Source organism: Taudactylus pleione, unplaced genomic scaffold (assembly GCF_031769625.1).
Source record: "Taudactylus pleione unplaced genomic scaffold, aTauple2 ptg000026l, whole genome shotgun sequence".
Classification (NCBI taxonomy): domain Eukaryota; kingdom Metazoa; phylum Chordata; class Amphibia; order Anura; family Myobatrachidae; genus Taudactylus; species Taudactylus pleione.
The window spans coordinates 37504149-37531652 of NW_028284428.1; the positions used below are offsets into that span (position 1 = coordinate 37504149).

The 27504-nt window shown below is 40.7% G+C and overlaps 1 protein-coding gene across 3 annotated transcripts in view; it reads left to right on the forward strand.

The window, feature by feature from the left end:
* The first annotated feature begins 2156 nt into the window (after positions 1–2156).
* Positions 2157–27504, forward strand: part of LOC148539318 (uncharacterized) — an 896509-nt gene continuing 871161 nt past the window's right edge. For 2 of the 3 annotated variants that reach the window (XM_088451557.1, XM_088451554.1), the window contains exon 1: positions 2157–2395. In XM_088451557.1, the coding sequence (XP_088307683.1) occupies positions 2339–2395 (57 nt within the window). In that variant the 5' untranslated portion in view covers positions 2157–2338. The remainder of the gene's footprint in view (positions 2396–27504) is intronic. The other variant, XM_088451555.1, reaches the window with a different exon arrangement.

Consider the following 27504-nt stretch of genomic DNA (forward strand, 5'->3'; position numbering starts at 1 on the left):
AGTATTATCGCCACATGTACTGAAGTGTGTTTATTTAAAATGGCGCTTAGGTGGCCATTTTGCAAAATGGCGTCTTGCGGCCAGTCGCAAGATGGTGTCGCTGCGATTCAATTTTAAACTGATCTTGTCTCAGCCAATAATCCAGTTTCGACTAATTCAGAGGAAATAGAAGAGTCTCAGTTGAAGGTTAGAGCCGTGCTCAAAAGTGCATTTAAGCCGATATACTGTATACGAGTTCTTACTTTAATAGAAACATAGAATTTGGTGGCAGATAAGAACCACTTGGCCCATCCAGTCTGCCCCATTTTTAACATTTTATTCTCAGTCTCTGGTGTCCCTATTGTCTCCATTCACGATGCACGCAGCAACTGTAATGTGACCAAGGACTACCCCTAGCCAGAATGAGACCTTTCAGGTCCTGGGTCTAGTGGGAATGGCCACGCCCCTTTGGTAATACCTAAGGTTGGGTACACATTTAACAACGACAGCGGAGGCCATGCTGCATTTGACATGGCCCTCGCTGACTATGTTGCCCATTGGACATGCATGCAGGTCCAACAAGTGATGTCGCTGACGATGCATGGGAGCTGTACACACTGGACGATATGATCCGCCGTCATATCGTCTGCATATCGTTTAGTGTGTACCCAGCATAAGCCCTTTGTCTACGGTAGCAAACCACTGAATGAGGCGTGGTCACGCTCTCTTGTACAGGTTGGGTACGGGATGCCGATGCTCGAGATCCCGACGTCAGCAACCAGACATGGTTGGGATACCGAGACCTGTCGGCAGTGTCGGACTGGTACATGAAGGGCCCGCCTGGAGAATGATGAGTTAGGGGCCCATGCTTAGTGGGTGTGGTTAGTCACCACAGAGGCTTGGCTATCTACTGGAGAGGACATTACTTGCAGACAACATGGATACAATAGTGTCTGGGCCCAAATGCTATCTAAATTCCAAATATACACGGCTCCGCTAAATTAGTTTGGCCAGAGAGTGGATCTGTAGTTTCTACAGAAACATATCAAGCATCCATTGTCCTGCTCTGCTAGGTAGCTGACCCTCTAATAGCAACAATAACAATAATAATTCATAATAACAAGGTATAATGCAAGTACACAGTCTGGAACCTGAAATTAGAGGAAGGGATGGGGCCCAGAGGCAGTGGGGCCCACCGGGGATTTCACCTGTGGGCCAGTCCAACCCTGCCTGTCGGCTGGTATCCTAACTCTCCCCCCACTCCCTAAACCTAACCTCCCCACACCATAACCCAGCTACTTACCTTTGAGATGCCGGTGCAGGGATTGTGACAGGTGTCGGCATTCTGAGCACCAGAATCCCCACGGTCGGTATTATGACCGTATCCCCTCTTGTATATGTGGCTGTGGTTCCCAGGAAGGCACATGCTGCCAGACAGGGCCAGGAGAGATCTGGGTATATCTTAGACATATCTATCAAATTCTTGTGAGCTGGAGCAAACATGCTGTTGGGGCATAATCCAGGACAGTTGGGAGATTTACTGGAGAAAAAAAAGTTTTCACACTTTGGGGGTGATTCAACAAGCTGAATGGCACATTGCTATAGATTGTAAGCTTGCAAGCAGGGCCCTCTTACTTCTATGTCTGTCTGTTATTACCCTGTTTTGTTCTATCAATGTTTCCAATTGTAAAGCGCAACGGAATATGCTGCGCTATATAAGAAACTGTTAATAAATAAATAAAAAATAATTGCAGCCAGAAACAGATTTTTGTCACACCCCTTAAGGTGTGCAGTAAAATTAGCAATTAAACTACCAGAATGTTTTTTTTTTTTTTGGTGAAGAAGCTGGAGCAATCAAAGGAAACCCATGCAAGCACTTGGGAAAAACATACAAACTCCACGCATACATTGGTCAGGAATTTAAGTCATGAGCTAAGGACTGTAAATGTTAATCACTACGCCACCATGCTATGTATTATCGCAAACTGAAAGGGCCCCATTGTGTCATAAAATTTTAGTTGTACCAATACAAGGAGAACAATGTATCCACTATGTCTGTATGAAACATGGAATTGTAAATGAGAAATATTACAACCAAAACACTGCATTTTTTTTATATCATCTTAGAAAAGTATAGCATATTTACACAGCAGAGGACATTATCTGATCAGCCCATGTACACAGGGAAGCAGAAGAAGAGTCTGCGTGCCGCACAGCAGCTGATGATGGTATCGCGCATGCGCTCCGGCAGTTTCCCGCTGTACCCCACCAGCCTCCAGTGAACGTTAACAACGTTAAAAAAGACCGAAGTGGCGGAAAGACGTCAGGCAGCGCTGAGTGCCCAAATGTACCATGCACAATGGCAGAGAACTGCACTTTATTCGGCGGAGTGTCACCCAGCAGCATCTCCCAATGCGTGAGTACAGCGTGCGCGCTCCCGAGCGGCCTCCTCCTCCGCCACACCCGCTGTGTGTGCTGGCGCCGCCTGTGCCGCTGTGTAATGTGTATATATCTGTACTCTGCTACGCTGGGTAATGACATCCTGTGTGGTCTGTGGCAGTGCTTAGGCCTACTGACATGTAGCGATACTAGCGCATTATGTAATAACAATGTTCCTGCCGGCCTAGAAGCCCGAATGGCAATGCTGTGCTGCTGACATTTCTTATGTCCAGTGCTAATTTGCTGCGTGTCCTGCTTTTCTATAAATAATGATTAAATAAAGCTGCTTTTTATACCACTATTGTCTCTAGAAGGATAGTGGAAGAACTCCTGAATATTGCAACACAGACAAAAAATAGGGACAGTTTGAGAGCAAAAGAGGGGACAGTTCAAAGTATGTGGCGTCTCCCAGTTTCCTAAATTCCATATATAACACTATTATTTTGAGAGCTGTGGGTTTGTTGTGTTTGCTGTGGGGAGCAAATCATTTTTGCTTTGACTGAATTTCTCTACTATGTGATTATAGAGTGTTGTTTATCATAGTATTCCCAGTGTCTGTTTATTATTATTTATAGAATATCAATTCATGGTACCTCAATTTCAAATGACTCAGCAATTTATTAATAGTTATTTATATATGCTGACCATTTCACCAACCTTGCTGCCCTAGAAAGGGCTAGTGCGGCCCTAGATAATGACCCGCTACTTCTTTAGTACAGCTCTGGGTTGTGCGTGCTTAAATAGATTTTCCCAGACTCCTCTCTGTCTGTGACCAATAATTTCAAAAAATAGGAAAGAAAGCATATTTAATGGTGCACTCTGAACCAAATAATATATTAAAATTAAGTTTTTACTGAGCAATATTAAAAATAATATTCAAAGAAATGGTGAAATTTAAATATTCTTTGTGCAAAAGAAAATAATAGTGTATTAAAATGTATCTAAACACATTAGGCCACTGTTCATAAACACACACTTTCATATAATTATTATGCTGCTTTACTTATATTCTATGGGATATGCCATATAATGTTACACTTGTATCCACTGCCAGTGAGATCAGGTTGTAAATTTGTTATAAGTCCTGTTATAAAATGTATCAGAAATAAGTTACTAGTGACATCTGATTCTATAAAGAGATTATGCTTCTGTAGTTTAGGCTCCTCTGATATTCCACATTAGTATTATTTATAATCCTGTAGGTACCTTTTTAATATTGCAGTTAGGTCCCTTTTATCTCGTTTTCTAGTTCACAAGAAACCAGTTTCAATAAACCGGTAATCAATCACTATGTGTCCTATTATTAATAATAGTGAGCAGTATAATAATAATCTGCTATATCATGGGGGGTATTTAATTAGGCTACGAAAAGTCAGAATCGGCGCCGATTACGTCATTTTCGCCTATTTCAATTTTCCCCGTATTCAATTTCAAAGACTTTTGACAGGTTCGAAAAGTCTTTGAAAAAAAACAGGGATAAGTTTTCACCATGTTTTACATGGCGAAAAAAAGTGCAGAATTGGGGTTTAGGGGTGGAGGCTTAAAAAAAATAGCCTGCACCCCTGGGAATAGCCCCGAAAAACGAACTGTGTAAAAAAAAAACAATAGGGACACCCCAAAAATTTTTTTTAAATTTTGGGTAAAAAGAAAAAAGGGGGAACAGTGTTTAAAAATAGCGCACTAGTATGTGGCAGGTGTTCTCTAGAATAGGCTATTAGTGGCAGGTGAATTTTTGCTGAATTGTTAAAAAATATATTTGTTAGTGCCGATTTTCCTGTACCCCAAATTTGATGGGGCCACTTTTTAAAATGAAAAACAAAACCTAAGTGCTCTTCTGCATCACTTCTTTAATGTTGGGAAAAAAACACCTGCCGTGGCTATCTAAAAATGCAGAACACATTCTGCAGGGCTAAATGGTGGTACCCACAGTGATCCCCTATGTCTGGACATCATTAGGGGGGTCAGAGGATGAATTCCTGAAAATTCCCCTATTTTTTCCCGATACTTACCTTTCCACAGGCTCCTGTCTTCACTGGCTCTAATACGGGGATAAAGCGGGCATGTGCCCGATACTTTATCCCCAGAAAAGCTCCAGCATGGACTTTTCGCTCCCTAATTGAATACGGGCCCTAGTGTGTAAAACCTTTATTGAATGTTCGCATACACCTGGAAATGCAATCTTAAAATTATTTATCCTTTGCCGCCTCAGTATATTCAATACCGTGCTTAATATTCAGGGGGTCAATATCCTTCTGGTCTATTTCTTAATCTGGAAGATTTATTGCCCCAGCAGAATCCCTCTAATACCCCTTTTACAACAAAATCCCGGGTCCGAACCGGTAATTTGAACACTGGTCAGTCCCGGGTCGAACCCGGCTTCAGACCCCATTTACACTGCAAATCGACCCGGATTGTTCCCGAGTTGGCCCCATTTACACTGAACCCGTGTAATCCCTGCTTTTCCCTATAGATGTCTGTGACCATCGCCATGGGTTACGGCGATTTATCAAAAGCCCATGTCATGACTACGTATTTTGCGTGCTCTGTATAAAGTGTGTGTATTATCATAATTCCCTAAAGTATATATTTCAGGAATTGCTGCTTGCCATGAATGGATACAGTATGTCAAAATTGGATTGCCTTAGCTAATCAGAGCAAATGGCCACGTGACACCTAGCCTTTGAAGAACGTCTGCTCACACACTAGGTGGCCCTGCTCAAGGAGCAGTGCAGTCACACTGGCTGCTAGAAGGGTCACTTGTAACACCTCATGCTAGCAGTCTTCCTATCATAAAATACCGTAAAGGCTCCAGGGAAGTATATTAGTGTTAGGTCTTGTAGTTGTGCTAATTTGCATTTACACAAGAACTTGGGAGAACAAAGGACTGTACTTTTGAGCCTGGGAAGGGTGGGTGCTACTGATGGAGAGGGGGGCGTGTGGAACTATAATACTCAGCATTCCACACTGCTAGGTGTTCACTTCTAGGGATAGCTGAGAGCGAAGAAGTGCTCTCCATGTCGGTCTATGGTAGTCTCCTTCCACACAGATCCCCTAAGACTTCAGCGTAAGATACCTTAGGATTCTGACTTTCTAACCTTTACTTATCTGTAATCAATCTGTTCATTTATTATTATTACTATACAGTGCTCGAAGTGAGCCGGTATGCAACGGTATAGCATACCGGCACTTAAAGCAAGCACTACTTTTTTTTTTAACTAGCTTGGAAGGAACAGCTCAAGGGCGGAGGCGTGGCTACAGCCACAGCGCTGAGAGAGAAAGCTACAGTACATGCCTCCGCCCGGCACCCGCTCCACTGACTAACATCGCTCAGTGTCAGTGGAGGACAACCCCTAGGACTACCCAAACCCCTAGTGCCGCCCGCTCGCCAGTGTGCCCGTCCCCCACGAGCAGATTCCCCCTCTGCTAAGTCTGGGCTGCGCTGGGCGGGACAGGGGGGCAGGATGACATCTTCCCCCTTGCCGCTCCCATTTTAAAGATAGGGGGCCGCTGAAGCCGCGCATTACATTACATACCCTGCGGCCAGGAGACAGAGAGAAGACGCTCACCCTACCGTTCTGTTCAGTGAGAGCGGCCGGGGAGCTTCTTCTCTCTGTCTCCCTACCGCCTGTCACATAGCTGTCCGGCAGCCGCAGCGTCCGACGGTGTCTGGCAGAATGCTTATTGGTGGATGGCTCTAGTACCATTCACCAATCACAGTGGTGGGATGTCTCCCCACACTGATTGGTGGATGGCTGGAGCTATCCACCAATCAGAATTCAGAAGGCTACAGGACTAGACAACAAGAGGTTGCACTGCAGGCAGGGTAAGTACAGCAGGTTCCATGGTTGGGTCGCCTCATAGATCTGAGGTCTATTATACTATTTGCAATGAGGGAAAGAGGGAGAATAGATTTGAACCATACACTTTAATAAAAAGGGAAGGCAGATGTTTAATGAGGGGATATTTGTGGCATTATTTTTCATTTTGTAATATGTGTGTAGTGCATTATTTTTAATAAGGGGACTGTGTGTGTGTGTGTGTGTGTGTGTGTGTGTGTGTGTGTGTGTGTGTGGAGGGTGGTGGTGGCAAATCTGTGGCTTGAGTCTTCATGTGGAACACTATTACTATAGTGGGCACAACTACTGTGGGCAATGTATAGAGGGCACTACTACTATGGGCAATGTATAGAGGGCACTACTACTGTGGGCATTGCATAGGGGGCACTACTACTGTGGATATTGTATAGAGGGCACTACTACTGTGGGCATTGTATAGAGGACACTACTACTGTGGGCATTGCATAAAGGGGCACTACTACTGTGGGTATTGTATAGAGGGCACAACTACTGTGTGGCATAATGTGTATAAGGGGTACTATGGTGTGGTACACAACACTGAAAAAGGCGCACAACTTAAGGACATACCCCATTTAAATGGCCTCCCCCTTTCCCCGCTGCTCGACGAAGACGCGCGCATAGGTACAACCTTATATTTTCCATACCCCTACTTCAAAATTCCCACTTCGACCACTGTTACTATATATATGTCTTGTTTATTTACCTATTTTTCTTGTAATTTAACCCTGGAGATATTTCTCAATAAATACTAAAACTTTATCAGCGTTATCTCTGTGCTCTAATGAATTCACGTGCCTGGAGAGGCCCATGCTATAATTGCATAATCACTGTGAGTTTAAGTGAGATTTAAGTGTCTGGCGAATGTAAGAGCGCTATTTTAATACTCTTCGTGGTGGCAGCTTAAGTAAAACCCACGTCACAACCACCTAGCTACGTCAGGTTGGCGTATCTGAGCGCAAGCTGGGCACGGTGTCGTGACAATGTCATTAAAAATGTACTTTTTATGGGCTGACAAAGATGAGGTCACAAAAGGCAACAAAAGGGAGGGGTGGGGACTGCTTACAGCATTGCAGCAATGATGGCAGGCTGCAGTTCTGGCTGTGGCAGGCTGCAGTTATGGTTGTGGCAGGCTGTGTGTCTGCCTGCTGTTGTGGCTGTTGGTCAGGCTGCTGTGGTGAAGGAGGTTAGGCAGGCAAGCAATGGCTGCATGTGCTGTCTCTCTCTGCAGGGCACTGACAAATGAAGACATTTGCCAGTGCCCCATAAGCTCCAATCAGCGTCTTTCGGAGCTAGCCGGGTAAAATAATCCGGCTAGCTAGCCGGGTAAAATAATCCGGCTAGCACCCATTTACACTGCCACATGACCTGGGACCAACCCGTTTTTAACCCAGCTCTCAACCCCAGTAAGATTGCCGGTTAAATCATCTTGGGTTATTTTTTTGTGAGCCATTCACACTGAGCCCGACTCGGCAATAACCCGAGTTATTCGGTTGGTGTAAAAGGGGTATTACTAATGCATGCTGAACAGTCTCTCCTGGGCCGCAGCCGCGTCTGTCATCTCGGGCTGTAATTAGACCCCACTCTAAAGTGTTCTCCGTTGTGACACGTGTCCAACTTGCAGTAGCAGTCAGTTAGCGGTCAACCACCAAACATACATTCTTATAACGATGGACACCTCTGGTACATTGCGACAGTGTTAGGCATATAAGTGTTTCATGTTATAGACAGTAGCTGTATTGAAGCCGGGTCACAGCATTAGCTGACAGATGCGGTGCGGCCAGGGAGAGACAATCGTGTGTGAACTAGCTAGGGGGATACCTGGGGGGGGCATAAAGGGAATTCTAAATACTTGTCAGATTAGGGTGGGTACACACCTAAACGACCGGCAATCGTGCTGATGTTCAGGGCGATTTGCCTTCATCATGTACATCGCATGATTGCCGGTACGCACTTAAAAGATTTAATGAAAGACGGAACTATCACTGTTCCGTCCTACATTAATATGTACAGCCTCACATGTGATATCGTGTGATTGGCTGTGCTGCACGGCCAATCACAATATCGCATGTCACCGCGGGAGCGTGCAAATCGGGCATACACACTGCATGATATGCCCGATTTGTCATTTCGATTTGGCAAAACTGGCCAAATCTTGCCGATATCGTCCTGGTTTGTATGAACCCTAAGAAATATATATCAGTAGGCTATCGACCCCCTGAATTTTAAGAACGGTAATAAATATGTTGAGGTGGCAGAGGATAAACAATTTTAAGATTGTATTTCCAGGTATATGTGAACATTCAATAAAGGTGCCCATCCAAGACGATTAAATTGAACGATACCGATATCGTTATTGTTTGATAATCATTTGAAAATCGTTTGCAGATTGTTTAAAAAAAATCTAAAACGACCAGCGATGTGCGCTCCTGCTGGTCGTTTAGACATCTATCATCAGGCAAACACGCTGGACAACCTGACTATATCGTCAGGTTCAACATGTTTGCAGATGATTGATGTGCCTTCACTGAATGACTGTTCGTTCAGTGACGGCACATCACGACAGACAAACGACTGCACGATTACAATGTCGTAATCGTGCAGTCTTTTGCCTGCCGTCTAGTGGATGGGCACCCTAACACACTAGATATAGCAGATTATTATTATACTGATCACTATTATTAAAAATAGGACACACCGTGATTGATTACAGGCTTATTGAAACTGATTTCTTGTGAACTAGAAAACGTGATAAAAGGGACCTAATTGCAATATTATCGGTACCTACAGGATTATAAATAAGACTAATGTGGAACATCAGAGGAGCCTAAACTACAGAAGCATAATCTCCTTATAGAACCAGATGACACTAGTAACTTATTTCTGATACATTTTACAACAGGACTTCTAACAGTTACAACCTGATCTCACTGGCAGTGGATACAAGTGTAACATTATATGGCATAATTCCCATAGAATATTAGCAAAGCAGCATAATTAATTATACGAAAGTCTGGGTTCATAAACAGACAGTGGCTTATTATGTATAGATACATTTTAATACACTATTCGTTTCTTTAGCACACTTAATATTTTAATATTTCACAGTTTCTTGGAATATTATTTTTAATATATACCAATAAAAACTTAATTTTAATATATTAGTTGGTTCATAGTGCACCCTTAAATATGCTTTCTTTCCTCTTTTTTTTTTAATTATTGGTCTGCGACTTATAGCATCAGGGTAGCACCTTATTGGAATCTTTCAAATAAATGCCATAATATTATATGATAGCAAGAACATGAATATGGAACCAAAGATATCAGACAATTCGAAATATAGGTTCCTTTTAAAATACTGGTGCGGGATAGACTCATTACCATTTCCTCTCTGTCTGTGCTATAGCTCTAGAAAAAGTGGTTTGTTCTTCATGAGTGTGAGTGGGAGGATCAATATGAAGCTGCAAGTGCAAAGCTTGTGGCTTCTTATTGGTCCATGTGGTCACTCTTCCATTGTTTGTATGCAAAAGGCCATTTCCGTGCTACAGAAACACATACACTGGTGGCCAAATTGCGGACACATTTTGAAATTTGAATGTTTTTCAACTTTGAATGCCTTTAAAAACTGTTTCACTTCACACAGTGCAATGATTCACATATCAAATGAAAGGAAATTAAATGCTGAATTCAACACAATAAACAGAGGTCAAATATTTGTATTACAAGGGAAGTTATACTACTTTCAGTCAGACAAAGAAGCACAGATGCGTGAGATTCAAGAAGCGGATTGTAGTAAAAGCTAGTACCAGCCAATCAGAATTGTCATTCTGAGGACCAACCAGCTGCCATTTATGAGCAGGTGCAAGGTCATGTTCAAAGGTGGGAAAGGTCAGTTTGGCTGTTTCCATTTTCCAGAATAAAGTTGGTTACTGAAGTGCAATTACGGTTGGATGTTTGTGTGTATTGTTTAGTGCTAAAAATAAATACAACAATGTCGTCCAGGCAAAGTGGTGACTGGGTTACCCAGGTTGTGATCCAGGATTGTAGTGAAAATGACCTTTTCACTACAATCCTGGATTGACCATGAAAATGGTCTTTTGTATGCAGCAATTGCAAAAGAATTTGGTGGGAATGTGACAACATCACAAGTACGAAAGTTTTGTTTACGCTATCAGGAAACAGCTGTTGATGATAGGAGAATAAAACAAATTTGCGTCAGGGACAGATGGATGTCATCTGTGGCCATTAGCAGTGAACTGAGTGCAAGTGGTGTTTTTGTCAGTGCAAGAACGGTACGGAGAAGACTAACAGAGGTTGGCCTAAAAGGTAGGATTCCCCGAAAAAAGCCATTGCAGATTAAAAAGCAGCAGCAGAGACGAATACAGTGGGCAAAAGAACACATTGCATGAACAGAAGGTCAGTGGACACAAGTGATATGACACAGAGATACGAAATAGACAATAATTACGGCGCTAAATGGGTATGGTAATGATACATCCCTTTGATGTAGAGGCTGTGGTCTTATAAAGGATGCAATCAACTGGAATCTTTTGTCTTCTTAATGCAGTCCCAAAATTTGATAGTTGCTTGGTTTACAGCATGCAGAAAAACATTAAAGAGATGAAAGAACCAATGTGTAGTAGTGTCTTTAAAACCACCAATGAAAAATCAATTATTCAAAATGGGATGTCCTCTATATTAAATAATGTATTATAGCGTACCCCACTCACATCACATGTGGCAGGAACACACATAATAAAGGTATCTTTGATGTGGAAATTTCTCCTTTAATAGGTTTAGCGTACCCAACTCACTTCTTGTTTTTTGTAGATCAAATGCATAAGGGTATCTTTAATCCTTCTGACCAATATGTCATAAGGAAATATGCATGATTCTTCCTGATGGATGTAAATACTCACACTCTGTTGTAGCTTTTAAATCATATAAAGGTATCTTTGTGTAAAAAGGTGTGGGTGCATACCCAAAACTCACGTAGAGTACGACGATGGAACTCCTATCAAGGTATCTTTTTCCAATAAGCTTCAAACCTTCAGTATGGAACTTCAATGATATAACTCCAAAATATATGAGTAGGCAGCCACAAAAATATTTCAATCCAAAAACATTTTAATTAAATGTCCCCAAAAAATAGCAGCACAAAAAGATCATGAAAAATACATCCACAGTACAAGTTTTAAAAAACAAATAACATTAGGGTGGAGAGGGGTAGGTAAATATGTTATATCATTATATGTTTATATTATGTTTCATAATAGGTCTCAGGGATGGGTATTGTCACGACCCGCCCCACATGTTAACCATGTTGCCGTATTGTTTTCTCACGGCAACTACTGTGGCCCGATATACCGGGCCTTTTGGGTTCTCTATTTTTCTTTTTTACCTTGGTTTTTTGTTTTTCTCCTTTTTTCTTATGTACATCTGTAACCTTTCTTTTTTGTTTTGCTGCTGTCTGACATATATACTTGGAGGAGCTTACATTATGCACTGTTTTCAATGTCCCAATGGTTAAGGTTCTTTCGCTAAATGTCAAGGGGCTTAATTCCCCACAAAAGAGACGCTTGGCTCTTTCTACTTTTCATCATCATAAGGCCAATATTGTAGCTCTCCAGGAGATGCACTTCTCATCCTCAGCCCCCCCCGTATTTAAGGATCATAGATACCCTGTATGCTATACTGCTAATAGCCCTCTCAAACGTAATGGAGTTGCTATACTGTTTCATGTTAACACCCCATTTGAGTTACATAGGAAAGTGGAAGATGGGAATGGCAGGTTTCTTATTCTCATTGGGAAGGTTGAGGAGACTATAGTCACTTTGGTATCTTTATATGCCCCCAATTCCCGACAGGTTCCCTTTTTACGAGACACCTTTGAGGAAATATCTAAAGTTAGACAAGGTGCTCTCATTTTGCTGGGCGACTTTAATTTAGTCCTCGATCCTAAACTAGACAGGTCCTCGCCGCAGGGACATTCCTCTTCCCCTCGTGAAACGGGCCCTTCGTTGGCCTTTAAGAAATTATTGGCGGAATATGATTTGTATGACGCTTGGCGTACTTATCTACCTGATGAGAGGGATTATACCTTTTACTCTTCGGTCCACAATAGTTACTCCAGAATCGATCTAGTCCTTCTAGATAAACGAACTCTACAATCTACTAAAAAGGTTAAAATCCTCCCTATTGCTTGGTCTGACCACGCGCCTGTCCTGTGGATTTGGAGTATAGGCCAACACATTTCCTCTAAGCGTCCCTGGCGCCTTCCTGAGTATCAATTAAAAGACTCAGAGACTCTGCAGGCCCTAACTGATTCTCTTAAATTATATATTCAGACTAATTCCCCTACCGATACTTCTGTTTTCACACATTGGTGTGCCTTAAAAGCAGTACTCCGTGGTACTTCCATTCAAAAAGGAGCTCAATTTAAGGCTCGCTCTCGTGAATTACAGAATAATCTGGAAACGTCCCTTCGGTCCTTAGAGTCCCAAAATCAAACTCATCCCACTAGAGCATTGCGCAAACAACTCCAAGAAGTGCGAACACAACTCCAAAAGCTCTTTATGTCACGTATGCAGGCGGCTTTTTCGCGTTTACGACATAAGTTCTATACGGCCGGCAATAAAGCCTCCCGCCTGTTAGCCCGGAAGCTGAGGGGCCAGCAAGCTCGCAATAGAATTAAATGTTTATTAACCCCCTCGGGAACGAAATGCCTTAATCCTCTTGACATTGCTAATTTATTTTCGGATTATTATGCGAAATTATATAATCTACGAGAGGATCCCTCAATCCCCCAACCTTCAGCTACTGTTATATCCTCTTTCTTAGATAACCTATCTTTTCCCTCCCTAGATGCGGACGACCTGGGGTCCCTGAACGCCCCTTGGTCCTTGAAGGAAATTCAGGAAGTCATTCAGAAACTACCCAGGGGCAAAGCCCCTGGTCCTGATGGCTTTTCAAACTCCTTTTACTCTGTATTTACTGAAGCCCTCTCCCCAATTTTGCTAAATTTATTTACGGAAGCTTCCGATATTGGATCCTTCCCACCCAAAATGGTAGAAGCACAAATTGTCACCATCCCGAAGCCTGGTAAAGACCCCTCTGAGAGTAAAAATTATAGACCCATCGCGCTACTTAATACGGATGTGAAAATTTTTGCTAAATTAATCGCCAATCGTTTAAACCCACTGCTCCCCCGTCTGATACATCCTGATCAAGTTGGGTTTGTCCATGGGCGCCAGGCTCCTGATAACACCCGGAGGGTTTTGGATTTAGTGGAATGGGTATCGTTCAATAAGGGACAATGCCTTCTTTTATCCCTTGACGCTGAGAAGGCGTTTGATCGGCTTCACTGGGATTATATGCATCAGGTTTTACATCGGTATGGATTTCGGGGCGATATTCTCCGATCCATTAATGCCCTTTATTCTGATCCCTCTGCTCGTGTCTTTAGTAACGGATTTCTCTCCTCACCCTTCTCAATCTCTAACGGCACAAGACAGGGGTGCCCACTTTCTCCACTAATATACGTGTTGGCCATAGAACCTCTTGCTCAAAAGATTCGACAATCATCTGAGTTCCCAGGGCTCTCTGTTTATGATACCTCCCATAAACTATGTCTGTTTGCAGATGATATTTTGTTGTTTGTCACCGACCCGGAGATTTCGCTGCCATCGCTCCAAGGCATTTTAGATTCTTACAGCGCAGCATCCTATTATAAATTGAATGTTACAAAAACTGAAGCTTTACCTATTAATATCTCACCTTCTTATTTACGATCATTAAAGAGTCGTTATCCTTTTACTTGGAAGCAGTCTTCCCTATCCTATTTGGGAATTAATATACCTTCCTCTATTGATGGTGTCTTTACTGAAAATTATGCTCCCCTTTTGCTGCAATTGTCCTCTCTAGCCACTGCCTGGATGAGCCACGAGATCTCCTGGTTGGGCCGTATAGCGGCGTTCAAAATGATGCTCTTACCAAAACTGATGTACCTATTCCGTGCTATTCCATATGTTGTCCCAGGGAGGCTACTGCAACAGATGCGCCGCTTGATGGTTTCATATGTCTGGAAAGGCAAAGCTCATAAAATGGCTTATAGTCGCATGGTTCGTCCTAAACCTCAGGGAGGCCTTAATCTCCCTGACCTGACTGGATATCATGAAGCGGCCCTTCTTTCTCAAATATGTGACTGGTCTCTCCCTCCTGCAGTCAAACCCTGGGTTGATCTGGAGCATGCACTCCTGCGGCACTTTCCCCTCCCTGACCTTTTATGGATACCTCATAGATTGCGACCACAACTCCCTTTATTCCCTAAAACAATATTGGACACTTTAAAAGTTTGGGATAACAGTCTCTTGGCCCATTTCAACTTTGCCTTACCTACCAGAAATGTTTCCCTTCGGGCGCTGAGCAGGATCTTGCCTAATCTCAATTTGTCCTACTGGATGTCCTTGGGCATGGTGTCTTTCGCAGACTTTCTCTCCCCGTCCTCTTTAATACCATACACAGATTTGTGCATTAAGTACCCATTGGGATCATCAGCCTGGTTTTACTATCTCCAACTCACACATTGGTATGCTCTGATGAACACCGGCCCTACCGTATTCCAGACTCCACCACATCTAATTCTAAGTAAACTTAATAACCCCTCCTCTAGGGGTGCAATATCTTTTTGGTATTCCGTACTCTCCCCCATAGCCCCGACGGTTAAGTCCCCTGCTCAGCTCCGGTGGGAGGCAGATCTTCAACGTACCTTTACCTTCTCACAATGGGAGACTATCTATCTCTCTACCTTCTCTATATCTAAATACACTAACCATATTGAAATGTATGTAAAACTTTTAAATAGATTATATTTGACACCCTCTAGATTGCATAAAATTTGGCCTACACTCTCAAAGTTCTGTTGGCGTCTCTGTCATTCTGAAGGATCTATTTTTCATGTCTTCTGGGATTGCCCTGTAATACGCCCCTTTTGGGAGGAAGTGTTCAACCTTATTAAAGATGTCCTCGGTCTCACCTTAATCCCAGATCCTTCCCTCGCCCTTCTCCACTGGTACCCAATCTCTGTACCCAAATCTGACCGATATGTTCTTGGCCATATTCTGATTTCTGCTAAAGCTACTATCGCTCAGAGTTGGAAATCCCCTTCCCCTCCCCCATTTGCCAAAGTCATAACTAAAACACAATCCCATTTTGAAATGGAGACGGGGAGGTTCCTCACTCTATGACTATTTCATCCCGTACTGTAAAATGGTATCCTTGGTATCTGTATGTCACAAATGGGGGAGCGCCACCCCTATCCCTACCCTCTCCGGTTCCTCAGGGTGCCTCTCCTTTTGATCTAAATGAGACTCCAGAGCGGGACTAGCACATCTAAGTACATGTTCAGGCAGCTATGGTTTCTTTATTGGTTCTTTTTTTTTTTTTTTTTTTTTTGTTTGATGTCTTCAAGTGTACTGTCACATCCTTTTATTTTATGTATGTTCCCCCCCTTTTTTTTCTTTCTGTACCCCATAAAAATGTTGTACTATATTCAATAAAAATTCATTGATAAAAAAAAATCCTCGTTCAAACCTTGAGGACTTAGAGTCTTATATTCGTGGATGGCACTCATTTCAGCCTTAGCTAATCTTGTGGCAGTATATTTACATCTTAAGTTATCTTTAATGTGTTTAATGCCATAAAAGCCTACAATTTCTGAAACTGAGCAATTATGGACATTTCTAAAATGTGACAAAAGGGAGTGCGATTCTAATCCCTTTCTCACATTTCTAACATGTTCCCCCATTCTAATTTTAAACATTCTTGAAGTTCGTCCTATATAGAATATTTAATTGCGTACACCACATTTTTGGTGTTACAGGTGACAAAATCTCTTATTTCTATCTGCTTGTTGTTAATTGTGATCTTTTCAATTTTGCTGCTACCTTCACTTTTTATGTTTCTGCACCCAATGCAATTTCCACATCTAAAAAAGCCTTTGGACACAATCATCGATTTAGTTGATTTACAAGGAAGGGAGCTGGACACAAGTTTGCTCTTTAAATTTGGGGCTTTTCTATAGATGTGGATGGATCTCTCGGGGATGAGGGTACCTATCACCGGGTCTTTCTTTAGAAGTCCCCAGTGTCTTTTTAACACCTTCTCAATCAATTTATCTTGATCATTATAATCGGTAATGAAAGCCCATTCAAATTTAGTGTCTTTTTTAACTTTATGAGAAGTTTGTAACAGATCTTTACGTTGAAGATTATCTACTTTTTCAATAGATTTGTTTAATTTATCCTTTTTATAGCCGCTACATATACATTTATTAGTCATTTCCTTAGCTTGTGTTTTATAAGTTTCTTCTTCTGTACAGTTTCGCTTCAGTCGAGTTAATTGACCTATAGGAATAGAGTTCAATCAGGTTTCATGATGACAACTGCCTGATGATATGTATGTATTCGAATCAGTTGGTTTGGTATAATTTTTAGTTTCAATTTTACCATCCTGAATATAGACAGTTATATCCAAAAAAATTTCAATTTTTTCATTGATATCAAATGTTAAAACGATACTCTTATCATTATTATTAAGAAACGTGCAGTCATTATATCAAAACTTTTGGATCTTTAATAGAAGAAGATTTACAAAAATTAACAACTAACAAGGACAGGAGAATTACTAATCTCACATTTAAAGAAAGGAAAGCATTTAAAGATCTCCGCGACAAACGAATATCATAATTAAACCGGCAGATAAGGGGGGAGGTATTGTCCTGATGAATTTAGATGACTATATAAAAGAGGGTTTGAGACAACTTAATGATTCTACTATATACAAAAAATTGAGAAATGATCCAACTGTTACGACCCAAAATAAATTAAAAATGTTAATTGATAAGTATGAAAGTAAAGGTATTCTGACAGAAAAGGAAGCAAAATTTATTAGAAAAGCCCTAAATCTAAAGAGCAAACTTGCGTCCAGCTCCCTTCCTTGTAAATCAACAAAATCGATGATTGTGTCCAAAGGCTTTTTTAGATGTGGAAATTGCATTGGATGCAGAAACATAAAAAGTGAAGGTAGCAGCAAAATTGAAAAGATCACAATTAACAACAAGCAGATAGAAATAAGAGATTTTGTCACCTGTAACACCGAAAATGTGGTGTACGCAATTAAATGTACATGTAATTTATTCTATATAGGACGAACTTCGAGAATGTTTAAAATTAGAATGGGGGAACATGTTAGAAATGTGAGAAAGGGATTAGAATCGCACTCCCTTTCGTCACATTTTAGAAATGTCCATAATTGCTCAGTTTCAGAAATTGTAGGCTTTTATGGCATTAAACACATTAAAGATAACCTAAGATGTAAAGATACTGCCACAAGATTAGCTAAGGCTGCAATGAGTGCCATCCACGAATATAAGATTCTAAGTCCTCAAGGTTTGAACGAGGATTTTGAACTGAAGTGGTTCTTATGAACCAATTCAGTTTTTTACCTATTTGGGTCAGTTTTCTATTTATCTTTGCCATATTCGGTTTGCATGTTTATTTATATTTAGTTCTATCTATAGGTGGTGCATATATTTACTTATCACTATGAACTGTAAACATGTCTTGAATTCTAATATAGGATTGTCTGTCCCACCACAATATCTTTGAAACTCATTATGGCCTTTTGTAGCTATACTCCCCTTTTTTGTATGTTTGCAATATATTTTATTCCATCATCATAAGAACTGTCTAACACCATGTTTATTATGTTATTTTTTGTATGTTCGCTAAGTCGTCCTGATTTAAATATCCTGCCCATACGTTCATCGGGTTTCCATGACTACAGAATAAACACCACCCGAGATTGTATCCATGACTACTGAACGACGGAAGTTGTACTTTGAAGTATGGACTCCATGTCCCAAGATCCTCCGCCGCTTGATGTTCGGATCTTTAGGAGCGTTACGCCACTTCCGCCTTACTTGTATGTTGGTTGTGTTTCTATAGCAATGCTGCTGATGCCGTTTGGGGTTACATCCGGGGAAGTTGGGTGGCAGGAGCTCTGTTTCATGATGTGAACTACATATCCCATGATTCTTCACTATGTATCTTTCGGACTTTTAACAACGATACGTCACTTCCGGTATTGATGTAAATAGAAGTTAGAGATTTAATGTTCCCTGAACAAGGAAACAAATCGCTGACTACTATATCAAGTGAGGGTATTTCTCTACTTATCCCGGATTGACCATTACTATTGCTAATATTTTGTTTTAGTGGTATCATCTGCGTATAAATTTTGGACTACATTTCCCAGAATTCAATTACCGGAAGCGTGGTCCTTTTCTATTAAGTTAAACTACGATTTATTTGTCAAAATGTAATATGTTGTATTCACAAATTATGTATACAGATAAGAAGTATAAATTATATGTAAACAAATAGTTTTAATATGTAATAAGAACACATTTATAAATTTTACACACCTAAAAGCAATGAATGATTATGCGAATAATGACCATTTCCTGTGAGTGACTGATAGGTGCATTCTCACATAAATATCGAGCTCCTCAGACCAAAAGGATGTCTTGAAAAAGGTCCTAGTGACCGAAACGCGTTGACAACTATCCAAGGTGTGAGTAGCTCAATACTGGGATTTTATTTCCATCATTGGAAAAAATTTTTATTCTACATTGAATTTTATTCATTTATTTTTGTATTTTTCCTTTTTTTTCTCTTTTTTGATGTTATTTGTTTTTTAAAACTTGTACTGTGGATGTATTTTTCATGATCTTTTTGTGCTGCTATTTTTTGGGGACATTTAATTAAAATGTTTTTGGATTGAAATATTTTTGTGGCTGCCTACTCATATATTTTGGAGTTATATCATTGAAGTTCCATACTGAAGGTTTGAAGCTTATTGGAAAGAGATACCTTGATAGGAGTTCCATCGTCGTACTCTACGTGAGTTTTGGGTATGCACCCAAAACTTTTTACACAAAGATACCTTTATATGATTTAAAAGCTACAACAGAGTGTGAGTAGGGGTACGCTGTTTAACATCTTATAGCTGAAAATATTTACATCCATCAGGAAGAATCATGCATATTTCCTTATGACATATTGGTCAGAAGGATTAAAGATACCCTTATGCATTTGATCTACAAAAAAACAAGAAGTGAGTTTGGTACGCTAAACCTATTAAAGGAGAAATTTCCACATCAAAGATACCTTTATTACGTGTGTTCCCGCCACATGTGATGTGAGTGGGGTACGCTATAATACATTATTTAATATAGAGGACATCCCATTTTGAATAATTGATTTTTCATTGGTGGTTTTAAAGACACTACTACACATTGGTTCTTTCATCTCTTTAATGTTTTTCTGCATGCTGTAAACCAAGCAACTATCAAATTTTGGGACTGCATTAAGAAGACAAAAGATTCCAGTTGATTGCATCCTTTATAAGACCACAGCCTCTACATCAAAGGGATGTATCATTACCATACCCATTTAGCGCCGTAATTATTGTCTATTTCGTATCTCTGTGTCATGTACTGTTTCTTTTGAATTGTGGTGTAATTCGTGTAATATTGACTATATTAAGGGCAGCTGGGCAACGCGCCCTAAAAAGTTTTTTCCTCACCCCTTTTTTAGACACAAGTGATATGTAGTGATGAAACTAAGATATCGATATTTGGTAGTGATGGGAGCAAATATGTGAGACGTCGCATCCGGGAAGAGGTACATCCAGATTGCATTCAAGCGACAACAAAGAATCCTACAAGTGTTTTGATCTGGGCATGTATGACAGCAGATGCCGCCTTTATGTCATAGATGGCACACTGAACAGCAGAAAGTACATTGACACCATCCTACAACCAAAACTTCTACCTTTTATCAGGGATCTTTTTCCAGATAATGCCCCATTTTTTTTTTCAACAGAATTCAGCTTCCTGCCAAACTGCATTCATCAGAGAAAATAACTTTACCCCAGTCCTCAGCAGTCCAATCCCTTTACCTTTTGCAGATATCAGTCTGTCCCTGATTTTTTTACTGAAGGGAAGTGGCTTCTTTGCTGCCCTTCTTGAAACCAGGCTATCCTCCAAAAGTCTTTGCCTCACTGTGCGTGAAGATGCACTCACAAGCTCTGCGCTAGTGGTGCCCTCTGATTCCTTCTTTACAACTATTGAACCTCTCTCCTCTCTCCTAGAAGTTCTTGATGATCCAATAAATGGTTGATTTAGGTGCAATCTTACTAGCAACAATATCCTTGCCTGTGAAGCCCTTTCTGTGCACAGCAATGATGACTGCACGTGTTTCCTTGCAGGTAATCATGGTTAACAGAGGAAGAACAATGATTTCAAGCTCCACCCTCCTTTTAAAGCTTCCAGTCTGTTATTCTAACTCAATCAGCATGACAGAGTGATCTTCAGCCTTGTCAACACTCTCACCTGTGTTAACAAGAGAATCACTGACATGATGTCAGCTGGTCCTACTGTGGCAGGGCTGAAATGCAGTGGCAATGTTGTTTTTGGGATTATGGCCCTAATTCAGACCCGCTCGCAGGGTTTTGGGCGTGTTTTTTTTTTTTTCGTCTTGCCGCTCGCAAAGCTGTGGGAGACCTCCCACAGCTTGTGCGAGCAGGCAGGAGGCTGTCGCGATAATCGTGACCATCGGCCTTGCGATGAGACCCTGTGGTAGGGTCTCGGCTACCGCAAGGCCGAGTGGACTTCCTGCTCTAATAGAGCCACTACTGACATCAGTAGTGATGTCAGTAGGGCCTCCAACAAACGGCAGGCGTTCCTAAGGGAACGTCTTTGTTTGTGCAGCCACCCCCCTCACCACCTACAAAACGGGGCGAGCTGTCACTCACCATCGACAGCCACCCCGTCTTGTATCGAGCTCTGTAGCGACTGAGCTTCAGTCACTGGATGGGGCGAGCGCATGCCGGACGCGGCGCATGCACAGTGGGTCAACATCGAGCCACTTGCAAGCGCTGTGCGCTCGCGAGCGGCTCTGAATCGTGCCCCAAATTAATTGCAATTCATCTGATCACTCTTCATGACATTATGGAGTATATGCAAATTGCCATCATAAAAACTGAAGCAGCAGACTTTGTGAAAACTAATACTCGTGTCATTTTCAAAACTTTTGACCATGGCTGTACACAGTGGTGCAGCAACAGTTCCTGATTAAATGATTTGGGCTCTCTTTTCCTGCACATGATTTTGAAGGACATGAATATGGTTACAAAAATATCCGCCCTCCAGAACAAATCCTTGACATGTCAGATGTTAAATTACAATCTTAAAGGATAAGGTTGCATTACTCCAAACTCTTCTTCACCACCACAGTCTTAAAACAAGGTTACAAAAACACAGTTTGCACCTTACACATGCAAGTCCACCTGGTCCTTCGCTGGCTGGTGCTTATAGTTCCACAGAATCACACACACACTTTTCTGATCTCTGCAGCTTTAATGTAGGACACACCACACGTAACTGCATTATTCCTCACTTGTGGGCTACTATACCTGCCTCTCTTTGCCATTCTACAGACAATGTATAGAATGCCTCATACCTAGGACTTTATTTATCAATGAGTTTTATCACTCACACCTAGTGATAAAACTTGTTGCGTATGATAAATGGTGCTCCAGCCAATTGGCTCCTAACTGTCATCTGTTTGAAAAATGACAGTTGGAAGCTGATTGGCCGGAGCACCACTCTGAGTGATAAAACTTGTTACATAAGGCCCCCAGTCTGCTTCTCTCTGCTCCCTAAAGGACAGCAATATACAGATGGTCACACACAAACATCTGTCTCTCTTGGCAACCCTTTTCCTTCACATGGGACAGCAGTACACATACACAGACTTCTCCAATGCAGCTACGACACTCTCAGCTGCAGCCCAACCATCTTCTACAGGGATGGCTCCTATAGCCATATTGCTCCAACAGTGACTCCCCTTAATGGCTGCTGGAGGCTTTCATGTATAGGTGATGACTCTTCCCCCTTAACAGTACATCTCTATATCATAGGGAACTCCTCTTCCTCTCCCCCCCCCCACCCCAGCAATACTTATACAGCTCTTGCCCTCTAATTGGTGCTGCATGATAGTGACCACACCGGGCTGCTCACACTGCAAGCTTCTGGCTGCAGATTTTTCATCCCACAGTCTTTCTCTGTGATTTCTTTCCAGACCTCTCTCATAGAATTCTCTCCTTGGGCATTAGATGGACATCGTGGCAGCCACCATGGCCCTGCCATTCTCCCTTGTTATTTGAACTCGGGAGCTTCCTCCCTGCTCCCCAGCTGCATAACTCAATGTCTAAAGCTTGCAGTTTCTGCAATAGGCAGCAGCATTTAACACTGAAGGAGGTGTTTTTCTACTAACATTCTCTAGAGGGTGTTACACATATTTTCAATGTTACAACAACCCCTCACATTAGTTTGCACCAGTGGCGTAACTATGGAGGTTGCAAGGGGCGTGCTTGCTATGGGACCCGGCACTTAGCAATCTACTGCACCAGGCAACCCTTCCCCCCCACTGTTTATTAAAACTCTGTGGCGGTAGAGCGGGCGGGCGCCGGGGTGGGGGTGGAGGGGGTTAATCAGACACTGAGCTTCCACCCCCATCCCTGACATACCGCTGTAGAGCTACTGGGAAGGTCTAGGCATCTCGTGAGTCTCCAGCAGCAAGCGAGGACCGGCATCTGAGACAGTGAGTGAGTGACTGTCACCCCATTAGTATTATATATATTATATACAGTAATGTGTGTGTATGTATGTATGTATATATGTATATATATATATATATATATATATATATATATATATATATGGGTGAAAGGAGTGTGAGGGTAGCGCACAGTAAAAATGAATTCCCTTATTATTAGTATAAATGAACGTGCAACTAGTGCAATATGTGAATGGTGGAGGAGTTAGTTTAAAGTCACTGATCCTTAATTGAAAGGCGGCTGCAGTCCTCTTGGGGTCCATTTTGGCTAGCGGGTGAAGTGGTTCTGGAAAAGAAGTTTAAGAAGACATGCGCCTGATAGTGTAGTATTTAAAAGAATAGTAACGAGTGCTCATAAGAATAAGTGTACGTAACAAAAATAAACACTTTTAAGCTTATCTGTGTTCCAGGGATGAGTAGTCCACACTGGATAAGTTTAGATGGGATGTCATCAACTGGATCACCTTAAGGAGAGCTTACATATGCTCATGGGAGAAAGAGTATAAATAGTGTAGTATATTTTTGCAAATAATATAATAATTATAAGTAGAGGCTGCGTACCAGATAGTGCTGAATTAATAGCCCGTAGTATGCTCTCCTCCAGAGACCACCTAATACCCTCTAGGAATCCCTCTTTGGTGCTTGAATGTTCAGTGTATGACAGCTGAATACATATGCAATCTCTCGTCAGTACATTCCAAACAGGGTTTTTTATTACGTTTACAGGGTACGGGGAGACATAAAACAAGGTATAAAAGAATAAAAAATGCTTATATTGTAAAAAGGTACCCAGTCCTCTTTAAGTAAATATCCAAGAAAACAGAGACCCTGGGTCAGCTGGCCTCAACACGTTTCGTCCCTTCAGGACTTCTTCAGGAGTAATGTGGGTCATTGGAGTGCCTTCTATTTATCCCCTAGGAAGGGGGAGGTATACTGCTGCAGTTTATCACCAAAAAACTGTAAAAAACGGCTACTGCGCATGCGCAGTGCACAGCGGCCATTTTGTATGATGTCATCAGTGACATCGTGAATCCCCGCAAAAAACGGCAGAATATCATAGAGGAAGTGGCTCTATATACCTGTCAGGGGCTAAATCACCAGGCTGGCTAGGTCTATGTACAGTGGGGACACTGAAAAACGAGCTAGAAGGTCTAATTCCTTATAGCGGCGGCCATTTTGTTGGTGGGACAGGAACTGCACCCACATGGCGGTGGCCATTTTAATGATGCAGGAAAACTGCATTCATATGAGCAGTGGCCATCTTTTGGGTAAGAAAAAATAATATGTGTACATATATGCATATATATAAATATGTGTATAAAAAAAAAAAAAAATATATATATATATATATATAACAACAAAAGGAAGGGCGCTAACAGTTTAAACACATATTGATCCAATACAGGTATATTTAATTGTTTAAAAAGTTTTTGGGAGAATTAAAACACCCCAATACACCAGTACTGGATTTGTGACAAAAGTGGATTACATCAGAATAGTTATTCCTTTTTGCGGTTGAACTTGCAATGACCCTCTTGGTTCTGCACTCCGTAGAACGGAAACACAATAAATTGTTTCTTTCCGAGTAATATTTCCTTCCTCGGTCTTAACTGCAATGAAACCCTTGCACCAAGATACACCCAGACATAACAGGCCAAAAGGCCACTGTTAGTAAGATTTGTTTTATTAATTTTAAAATGACTCCATAAAATATAGTAATGTTTTAAAGCACAAGTGATAAACAAACGTTTAAAAAGACTGTCACATCTTAAGGTTTGAGCTCACACCATTGAGACCCAACCAAACGGACAGATCTATATAATAATAACCCAACGCATTTCATCCTTATATTGACTTCATCAGGGGTAAATTTTAACAGAAAAATAAAAAATGGGTGTAAACAGTTGATGCAAAACTTTAAAATGCTAATAATCACATTTTCTATCCTGGGTACATATAACCTACAAGGTTAAAGCTAATATAGCTTTTTGCCCAATTTTATAGAAATAACCATACAGATCTAAGTTGGATACATAAAATCAAACCAAATATCATATCTCTTAAACATTTTATGTATCTACCACTCAATGTTGTGATAATACAAACAGTTCATATGACTCAATGGGGTTTCTCTGTTATTCACCCACATCCAAATAGGACCTAATAGTGTCAGAGGATTTCTTAGAACATTACTGTATATATAATTCCAAAACAGAAAGACATATATTTCACAATCTCTAAATTCATGGTTCATTGTAACCATACTGACAGACTTCCAATAATTAGACCAACTGAGTAGAATTTCACTGGTATCGATACTGATACAAAACAGAGCTAAATTATTGTAAAAGAGAAAACAAGTTTCTCAGACAAAAGTGCATATGTGCCTTAGACAAGTATATTAAATAAGCTATTTGTGATATAACAAAGGATGACACAACCTTCATAGGACAACTAATCCCTATATACATTACTATTTAGACTTTCTATAAACAGTGGTCTCTATCCAAAGTATCTATTAAAATGCTTAATTAAACAAAGACAGACTTCAGAGAACAATTATATATCCATTTCTCCTTTTACATATATATATAATAACAAGGAAAGCCATCTTCTATTTAACAATATGATATAATCACCAAAATAACCCCCCCAATCTTATAATCGTAGTTAGTAGTTATTATATAAAGTGAACAGCAATATTACAAACATACCAATATAACAAAAATAATCAACACTAATTGTGGTAAATATGGAGAATTCTGCAGAGGACTTGCCCAGACACCAACAGCACCTCAGTGCATTCCTAGAATGTGACATCACTTCCTTCACTTCATTAGAATGGGAACTAATTAACCCTAAATAACCTTCTCTAACTGACAATATACACTTCTATTCAATCCATGGTATCTTATTATCTCCATGGGCTCAACATTGTAGCCATATAGTAATCAGCAAAATGAGATATATATTAATAAATTGATACTTCCAGATTCGGAAGCCGGTCTACCAAAAATCCCCAGGGTGCATTCCATTACATACACATGGGACGCCCAACTCACGTTACACTGCTTCTCCGTCTATCTTGGACATCACCAGTCACCTGACTAGTACAAACCAATACGGTTCTACCAATAGACACTCTCATACAATCTCTTCCGACAGCATGATTCTTGCTTAGCTTCCTCAGACAGTAATAACAGTGAACTAGGGGAAAGATACCTCTATTAGCTCAGCGGCGGCCATTTTCTTAGAGTTGAAATTACGGCGCCCATACTTGGAGAGCTCAAATTTAGCGTTGGTCATCCTTAAAGTGCTGAAATTAAGCTTATTCCCTTTATAAATGTAAAGAGGACATACTTTTGGTGCTCGTATACAGTGATTATGATATGAATGTATCGCTACTATATTATTTATACTACAAACCTTACTAATATATCTAACTAGTAGAGCGCTATTAAGTCTCTCAATTAAGCAAGTGCAAGGTACCTTATTCTTAGGAATTACATCTATATTGTAAATACAAGAAAACTTATTTATAAAAATTAGTTTATAAAAAACACTTCCCCCTTATAAAAACTCCTTATTGACCTAACATTGCCGATGTTTGCAAACTCTACAAAATCTAAGTTATACATATACCTTACTTTATATATCCATAGTCTATACCTTACTATATATAGCCTAGACCTAGTGATAACCAAGTGGACCTATATTGATTATTAGGATATCATATACTTCAATGTTTCCACTGTATTAACTCTAAATATTCTTAGTCTTGATCTCTTCTAGTCAACAAAAAGCTTCTAATGGTCATAAAAAATGCTTAACCCAGTCTTCAACTTGAGGATAATTTACTGAGTGGTGCAATTCTCCACATTGCCGTACAATTTTACATTAGCACATGGATTTCAACAAATACAACCCAAAAAATTATAAATAGATGAAAGCCACAATATCAATATTTTCATTCAATCCCCCCGGGTACAAAGTATTTAAAGTGTAAATCCAGAAGGATTCCCTTCTTGACAACTCTAATTCCTACTACCTCCTCCTTCTTTTACACGAATATTATCTAAAGCTGTTATGGTTAGGCAATTTACATCCGAATGGTGCATTTCCTGAAAATGTCAAGGAAGGCTATGTGAGAGGACTTTATTTCTAATATTCCGCAAGTGTTCCCCACATAAGCCTTACCATAACTACAGGTTATTCTGTACACTACAAAGTTAGTATTACAAGTAATAGTATCCTTGATACTATATTGCTTGTTATCTCCCTCATTCCCACAAAAAGAAAATGGCCTCTTCTCCATAAATTTGCAACAGATGCACTTCCCACAAGGGAAACATCCTGTCCTCCTACCCATGAAACTTGTATCTGTACATCTGATTTCTTCTTTAATTAATTTTAATTTACCAAGATGTTCTTCATATTAGTCACCCTTTTGTAAATCATCCCTGGTTTGGAGGGTAGAGTTGGACCTAGAA